This window comes from Lycium ferocissimum, chromosome 11 (assembly GCF_029784015.1).
Source record: "Lycium ferocissimum isolate CSIRO_LF1 chromosome 11, AGI_CSIRO_Lferr_CH_V1, whole genome shotgun sequence".
In the NCBI taxonomy this organism is placed as follows: Eukaryota; Viridiplantae; Streptophyta; class Magnoliopsida; order Solanales; family Solanaceae; genus Lycium; species Lycium ferocissimum.
The window spans coordinates 62523178-62531750 of record NC_081352.1 but is presented as its reverse complement, the minus strand read 5'-3'; the positions used below and the strand labels follow the sequence as shown (position 1 = coordinate 62531750).

The following is an 8573-nucleotide window of genomic DNA, read 5'->3' as shown; positions in this document are numbered from 1 at the left end:
GATAATAAAATGATATGTCGTATGTTCCGACGAATTCATTGGAACTCAACATTTTTCATAAACAATCAATTTTTACATAAATATTAAATTTAGACTCGTAATTTTAATAGGTCTAATAGTAAAATTTTAAAGATTAAACTCATCAAATTTAAATTTTTGATCAATTAATGTTGATAATTTTTTTTTTTTTTTTTTTTGGTTTTCCACTTGGTGTCCGGTACCTGCATTGGAGCCCAACTATATCGGTATTCGCGCCGTGTAGGGTCCCATTCTGGGGGAAGCGCTCCCTACCAAGGATTTTTTCATTCCCAAGGCTCGAACACGAGACCTCTGGTTAAGAGTGGAGCAGCCCCATCCGCTGCACTACATGCTTTGGTGGTGTTGATAATTTTCTTATAAAGGGAGATGTAGTTTTGAAAAGGGAAAAGCGCCAATGCCCCTCAACTATGAAAAATAGAGTAAAATTGCCTTTTATTTTGACTTTGGTCCGAGAATACCGTTATCGCTAATATATTGGTTTAGATTTGCCCTAAAAACAGAACAAATTTGCCATCCATTTGAACTTGATCCCAAATTACGCTCATCAGTGGTGGACTAACTCATATTATCCCTCAAAACTAATAGAATTTTTTTACAATGTAAGTGACCAACTTGTATATTTCTGAAATTTTCCCTAAGATTATTGTCTTGCATGGTAGCACTCCATCTTAATAATAAAATAGGTTGTAAATGGACAAAAATAAAAAAAGTTGAAAATGTGTTAATTTAGAGGGGCAAATATGAGCTAGTCCATTCATAATAAGTGCAATTTGGGATCAAATTCAAATGGAGGACAAATTTATTCTATTTTCTATAGTTGAGGGTAAATCTAGATCAATCCACCAGTGATGAGGATATATCTGAGACCAAAGTCAAAATAAGCGCAATTTTTCTCTATATCCCTATTTGATGGGCATTTTTTACCCTTTCCCTCTGCTACAACAATTAAAAATGATTTGGTAATAAATTATAAGTATATGTAAGTTAAACTTGTCAGCCATGTATTGGTTGAATTTATAAATGGTAGAGTGCAATTACGCCCTCCTATTCACAGAGAGGTTGAGAAAGTTTGGAGAGTAAGAAACAAAGTCCGCAAAGCAATAAGAGCATGATATGTGTCTTTATTTAAAGTTAATCATTTAACTACGGTTAAGAAATATGTTAACCGTGATAAGTTAATGTATGGTTTAGTGCATGTTAACGAGTTCAGGCAAGTTTTTATTTGTGGTATTTAGCAGGGAAAGCCTTTTAGTCAACATGTTGCTTGTCCTAAACGAGAAAATGAGCATTCCCCAACTGTGCCAGTTATAACCGGTCATCGGTGGAGCAGTGATAGCTAGGGGTGTACAAAGTAAACCGATAAATCGCACCAAATCGATAAACTGAGAAAAAAATCGACTAGCGGTTTGGTGTTGAAAAAAAAAACTCAACCATAATTGGTTTAGTTTGGTTTTAGTTAAAAAAAGTCAAACCGAACCAAACCAACCCGACACTACATGTATTCATTTTTTAAAATATTTTATACATAAAAATATTCATTTGTCATGTAAGTTATACATATTTCTTAAATTTTTTCGTAATTTTTTGTCTTTTATCATATTATATTTCAAGTTTAAACTTAGAATTTTGAATGTCAATAAATTTTATATCCCACGGATGTTAGTAACTTAAATAAAGTCCAAACCGAAACTAACTCAACACTAATGATAACGAAAGAAATTCAATTCTACCACTAGGAATGACAATGATGTTGAATATCTATTCTTTTTTGTATAATTAGTTTAGAGAGTGAAAATACATAACTTATTTTTTTTTTGTCATGTAATTAATACTTATTAGCCGTACTTATTTTAGCTTGACTTAGTACTTTTAGATTATGACCATTTTCTTTATGGCTTATTAATTAGCAATATTTACTTTAATTAATTTTATTATCTTTTTTATTAAATATTTTAATACAATATCATTACTTATCTCACATTTGTGTTATTTCCTTAAGAAGCACCTTAATTATATAATTGTATCTTACTAAGACTAAAAAAATATTTGAAGTAAAAGTTATATGTTTCATATGAAGACTTTCCCGGAAAAAAACCTGAAAAATCCGAGAAGACCGAATAACCCGAAAAAACCCAAGGTTGAAACACCCGAATTTTATTGATTTGATTTGGTGTATAAATTTAAAAACCCGACGCAATTAGTTTGATTTGGTACTTAAAAAATCCGAAACAACTCGGTCTATGTACAACCCTAGTGGTAGCTATGAGATGATATTCAGTTAGAGCCCCTCAATAGCAGAAAAAATCACCTAGCAGTCAAGAATTTCTCTAGGGTGTTCAAGATTTAGCATACAAGTATAAAAAGTAATATCTATAACCTATATATACAATATCATTTTCCAGCAAATGGTGTTCAACATACCGCTTTGTCAAACATAACTCCCCCCCTCTGCAAATGGTCGAAACTGAAGCGAGGGAGCAAAAACCTCTTATCTAGCTGCCAGCAGCTGAAAACTTCAAGACGGAGACACTGAGGTTCACTTGGAGATCGATGTTATTAGTCCAATACGTCACGTGGAAAGTAAACAACTTCATGTTCAGTTACTGTAAGGTAGCTAAATGTTCAGTTTCATATATGGAAGGAGCGATTTACATAGGAAGGAGTACTAAATCCCTGAAAGGTAAAGCTCTTACAATGTGAAAGTGACTAGTAGTAGCACTTTATTACCACTAGACCATACCAGCCTACTTTTAGTTCCTTTGAGGATCGACCTGATCCACTAGCAAGACTACTTTTCAAGTTTTCATACGACTGTCCCATCTTTAATGGTTGCATTCTTCATTATGACAGTAATCCCGGACCTAATGTAAAATCCTTCCTCCGACCTATCAGCTTCTTCAACACCCTGCATCATCCAAGCATCAGTTAAACTTGTATTCTCTTTTATGATGATTTCACACTTCAAAAGAAAGATACTTACTTCCTTGTTCATAATAACCACATCTTTTCCTATCTTCGCATTCTTGTCAATTATGCAATTTCTTCAAGAAAATAGAAAGAAAAGCATGTCAAAGTCCTCTAAAGGTAACCTTGGTGAAGCTAAGGCAAACAACTGTAAACTACACCGGAATGAATGATGAGAGACTAATCAGTGGGACCAGAGCTCAAAGTTTTTAAGCTGGTCAGTCAAAATGAAATTTTGAGTGGTCAATTTTCAATCCACAAGGGTGAGAACTTAGAAGTGAGTCTGAGTTCAGTAGAACATCTTACTGTATCTTGGTGTTTGGTCCGACCCCTATTGGAACCTTTCCTTCTGCTAGTAGCGAAGCGATCTCAGATTCAGTTTGATAATAGTCTGCACCCATCATCATGGTATCCTGAGAAGTGTTAAGACATATTCAGCTTATAAACAAGTGAGCAATAGAACAGCTGTTTACGAAAAAACCTCCGTGCTAACTAAGATCATGCTTGTGTTTATTGCTCCACTATGCTGAAGTCCGTTCCTAGAGTACATCTTACAAGCTTATTTGCAGAAAACAATAATGTAGCCTGTAGGAGGAATCCATGACTGTCATAAATCATCCTTCCTACACCTAGTGTCATGGCACATCCACAGGATGGATGGTAATTGTTATGTGCCTTACATGTCATATAGGTTTTCTAAGTTGTCAGAATGCATCAGATGATGCAGGATGTTGTTTTTAATTTAGTCCAGGCTCTAACTGAAAGAACTCTCCAGCTAAAAACAGAAAAGAAAAGCTTTCAATCAGAATATGAAAACATACCTTAAACTCAACACCATAGTCTAAGCGTGATCGCACACCAACTATAGAGTGCTGGATGGAGCATTCCCTCAGAAAGCAACCATGTGAAATTATTGCATCCACTATCTGACAATGAAAAGTATTAACATGACATGTTAATAGTACCTTGCAATCCTGGAAATTTTTTACCACAAGTGTTTATGTTAACTGGCATACCCTGCATTTGTCAACTTTTGTAGGAGGTAAGAACCTAGGAGAAGTGTAGAATGGGGTCATCGGGTCATTGAAGTCAAACTTTGGAGGCTACATAAAACAGAGAGAAAAGAGGAAAAATGCAAGTTATTAATCAATAACTGAAGGTGGAGAGTATGGTAAATAAAAAAGAAACATAACTACCAAACATTCCACAATTACTTAAAATACTGCTCCATATTTCAGAGTCCTTGCATCAACTGTCTAGCTCTTACTTTGTGTGATAGTAGTAGTAGTCAGATGGTAGCAAACATTAAGTTATTCACCTGCTCTGTGAGGGCCAAGTTGGCATCAAAGAAAGACTTCACTGTTCCAATGTCCTCCCAGTAATCACTAAACAAATATGCCTAATAAAATCGATCAGTCAGAATTTAAGTATAGAATGAACAACAAAATTTGTGAACTCGAAAGGCTAGAACTTGGCTATTACCTGGACATTATGATCCTTAACAGCAGAAGGGATGATTTCAGAGCCAAAGTCATTGCATGAAGGGTAAGCCGACTTGAGAAGTTTTAGTAAAACATCAGTTTTGAATACATAAACACCCATGGATGCAATGTAAGGAAACTTGGCTGCCTCTTGCTCAGATAGTCCGAGGATAGATGTGTCAACTTGCTGCAATACAATATTAGACGTGCAAAATACAAGTTACCAATGTGAAAGCAAGAGGGGCTGTAAGGGGATAATTAATTAATATCTAACTCCAGTTCAGAAAGAGTTTACAAAGTTCCAGGTGTGGAAGTCCAAATATATATACCATTGCCTTCAAAGCAGGGCCTTTTGGTTTCTCAGCAAATTGGATGATACGTCCTGTTTCATCAATTTTCATCAACCCAAAATCTGAAGCTCGACTGCCAAAAGAGAGGATGGAGGGAGGTAAGAGAGAGAGAGAAAGGTCTTGATTAACTCCTTGATAGAGCTTAAAAGGTTCGTTAGACCTTATAGTGCATTCAAGATAGACAACATGACTGAAATCTGAAAGAGATATATAAGTTAGGGAGCTCAAAACAGAAATAAGCTTTTTTTTTTTTTTTTTTTTTTTTTTTTTTTTTTAGAAATCAAAACAGAAATAGACTTGAGGGAAACTGCAAATTGTAACTCTATATGCTTCCAGAGCTTTCAGTGGACATTAATAAGTGCTGGTTCCTTGAAGTTAATAAGGATGTTAGATGGGAAAATGCATCAAGATTATTACTATCTATCCGTGACAGAAAAGATACTGGGTCCACCTAAATAGTTAAACTAAAAAGGATTTCAAGCTTCCGACAACTCTCATTTTCTTTCTCTTATTTTCTTTCCTTGTCTGTGCCAAAATCGTATTGAGGATTAAAATAATCATGATAAAACGGGCTTTTTGCAATTATCTGTAGATTGATATATCTGATAAAAAGTGCACTTCAGTTTTCAATATGCCTTAAACATATTCGGAACAACTGTGGCCACCATCTGCCACTCCGAACAATATGAGTAAGAACCTTTCAAAGAATCAGGAACACATAAAGCAACACAAATAGGATTTAGTTTCACATGATATAAGCTATCAATTCAGAAGAAAGATCAATTTCATACCCATCATCCATTGGAACACATGAAACTGTAATATCAGCATTTGTGTCAATATGCTTCTGCAAGAACAAATTATCTTCATTAAGCAAAATATATGAACATAGGGTTGGCCTACTAAGCAATTATTGCCACAATTTTCTCATACCTGAACAAAGTCCATGTAGTCCATTCGATAAAGATGGTCACCAGACAAAATCAATATGTGCTCGACATTCTTGTTCTTCTCATTCTATGTCATCGTTCGTAAAAAGGTCAGCATTTTTCGTAGGAGCTTTATCAATGACAGATCTTAACCGCATACCTCAAATACCCATGTGAATTGCCGCACAGCATCAGCAGTGCCTTGGAACCACATTTTCCCTGCATCCCCTTGAGTCTGGGTTGCAGCTAAAACCTGCATTTGAGAAAAAACTTTTGTTTTATCTGTCCACGACACATTTCTTTTATCTTCCCTGTTTTTAGATTGTTCAACCTCCCCATGGATCCAAGGAGCAAGAGGAGAGGAAATAAACAATGCTTTTACAACATAGACACTCATCAAGCATCTTATGAAGGTTTTTCTTAAACTGATATGATTAAATTTCACTGTCAAAATATATGTAGCTTAACAGAGCAACTCCGACTAAGAACTTAAAGTAACCAGAATGATCTTACCTCCACAAATCCATCTCCAAAACCCACTCCATTTCCAAAATCATACGTGCGAGCAAGGTGACGATTGAGGGAAAAGGAATTGAACTGTGTTAAGATGAAAATTTTCCGTATGCCACTGTTGATGCAGTTACTCATTGGTACATCAATTAGCCTGTAACAACCACCAATTGGAACCTGAAGAACAAATCCAATTGTCACAGAATTTCAATTAAAAACCAATAGAGATGACATAGCCTCACATCTAAGCTACGTTCAAACAGAGAAGGCAACTCCACACACTTAGCTGATCCACTCCCTTCTTTAGTTCTCAAAAATCCAGCTGAATTGGAATTAGGACCACTACAATTTTTTAGACTGAAGTTCTTTTAAATTGGAGTTAGGACATCTTGTCAATCTCAAAAGATTCAAGCAACAACAACAACAGCAGCAGCATACCCAGTTTAATCCCACAAAGTGGGGTTTGGGGAGTGTACAGTGTTACCCGTACCTCGTGGAGGTAGAGAGGGTGTTTCCGAAAGACCCTTGGCTCAAGTGTCGGAAACAAAAGTAGCTATGAAAATGGAAATGCGGCAGTGCATAAAACATGGCAACTAATAAGAAAAGCAGAACAAAGCATTCAGATAAAAAGAACCATAACAATAGCGAAAACAGTCCAATAACCGAAACAAAAGATTCAAGCAAATACTTAAAAGAGAGCAGATATATATATATATATATATATATATATATATATATATATGTGTGTGTGTGTGTGTGTGTGTGTGTGTGTGTGTGTTGTTATTCTTACAGCTGGTTTAGCTCTTCTGCTAGTAAGAGGAAAAAGACGAGTTCCCGCACCGCCACCTAGAATGACTGAAGCAACAGTTTTCGGGTCTGCCTTTGGATGCTCCTCCTCAAACATTGCTTCTTCAAATGACTAAAAACCAACATAAACAACACAAATTAATCTCCTTACATGTATCAATTAACTTTACTTCTATGAATCACCTATACTTACCACAAGCTCTTTGTTTATATCACGGGTTAGAACAGAAAAGGTAACACCACTCTTAACTTTTCTACCCCTTTCTTGAGTTCTAAAGCTCTTGCAAGACCGAAAGCGAACGCCAAACCCCTTGTTAATCTTCACTCCCCAAAATGCACTATCTTGGTTACTTATACCCTTGCTAATTGCCACTAATTGTGCAGTGCCATTCATATTAGCACACAACATCAACATATCCATTGCTGTAATACTCGCTCACTTTCACTACCAATTACACACCACTCCTCATTCACCAAAAGAATGCAGTGTTTATAGTGCAAGAATCCCAAGAACTACAGGACATAAAGAAGCATATTAGAATAGTGCTTTTTCCTAAAAGATTCCAACTTGAGACAGAAAGTGCTAAAAACAATTTACAAAGAAGCAAAAAAGGTTACTACTTTACACAGCAGATTCCTGTACCTTTAACATGCAACCCCAAAATATCAAATAGATTAACCAAACAGAATAAAATGCAAGACTATAATCATCAAACTAAATAAAACCCACATCACATTAACAAAATCTCAGCAAATGAAATAATTTTTTAACCATTTTTACTATGAGCAGTATTAAACTAGATCCAAAAACACTCCGATCATAAAAACTTTTCCAAGAATCTATACTATAGTACTAGAAATTAAAAAAAAAAACCCAAATCAGCTTGCTCTCACTACCTGAAGTCAGCTTTTCAAACACCCAATTGTTTTCTCAAAAAGTTTCTTGAATTGAAGGAAGAATAATATGACACTATTATATGAGTTAACAAGAATTAGTAATAAGTAACTAGGTTAGAGTTTTGTTGCACATAATAGGGGTGGAGTTCCAAGGTCTCTTGACTCTTGAAATTTGCAGAGTCCAACATATTAACGTGAAATGTGTCTCTCCTTCATAATTTTAACACTCCACGTGTTACATAAAAGCAGGAGAATGAGAATAAATTAAACAATGAGGTCTTTTTGCCATACTATTTTGGCCATAATAATTCAAATGGGATAAATTTATATGACTATTTAGGTTAAATTTATGCTTATTTAATGTCATTTCTATCTTTTCTTCTCAAAGTTTATCTTAATTTAAAATTATACAATAGAGGTTATGATGGTTTTTACCTAAATGAGGTTAAATTTGGGTCAAATTGGCGTGGCAATTTAGCAACTTTTTAAATAAAAATTATAATAATTACTGCCTTGTTCCACGTGAGTTTTTCAGCTCATGCACATTCTATAAGAAATTGCTCACTCCTAAAAAATTATGAGTATTTTTTACTAAC

The 8573-nt window shown here is 35.0% G+C and overlaps 1 protein-coding gene across 3 annotated transcripts; it reads right to left on the bottom strand.

The window, feature by feature from the left end:
- Positions 1-2574: 2574 nt before the first annotated feature.
- LOC132037844 (glucose-1-phosphate adenylyltransferase large subunit 2, chloroplastic/amyloplastic) lies at positions 2575-8193 on the bottom strand. Of its 3 annotated transcripts, none has more exons than XM_059428483.1 (15): positions 7978-8192; positions 7274-7593; positions 7064-7192; positions 6277-6450; positions 5924-6016; positions 5768-5851; positions 5626-5681; positions 4816-4907; positions 4486-4676; positions 4322-4402; positions 4020-4106; positions 3825-3929; positions 3310-3416; positions 3020-3080; positions 2575-2944 (listed from the first exon to the last, which is right to left on the bottom strand). In XM_059428483.1, exons 2-15 carry the CDS (start codon positions 7499-7501, stop codon positions 2843-2845), a joined length of 1590 nt encoding a protein of 529 aa, XP_059284466.1. In that variant the 5' UTR covers positions 7502-7593; positions 7978-8192; the 3' UTR covers positions 2575-2842. The 3 variants fall into 3 exon arrangements, with proteins under 3 accessions (XP_059284466.1, XP_059284467.1, XP_059284465.1); XM_059428484.1 differs by having other exon boundaries at positions 4486-4671; positions 4814-4907; positions 7978-8191; XM_059428482.1 differs by having other exon boundaries at positions 2575-3080; positions 4486-4671; positions 4814-4907; positions 7978-8193.
- Positions 8194-8573: the final 380 nt, after the last annotated feature.

Bases quoted from the DNA above. Each gene is read 5' to 3' on its own strand.
- LOC132037844 (XM_059428482.1), bottom strand. From the start codon at position 7,501: ATGGATATGTTGATGTTGTGTGCTAATATGAATGGCACTGCACAATTA. The intron at 4,403-4,485 runs GTAATAGCCAAG...CGATTTTATTAG, and splicing joins TTAAGGATCATAATGTCCAG to GCATATTTGTTTAGTGATTA. The intron at 3,081-3,309 runs GTAAGATGTTCT...ATTTTCTTGAAG, and splicing joins GGACCAAACACCAAGATACA to AAATTGCATAATTGACAAGA.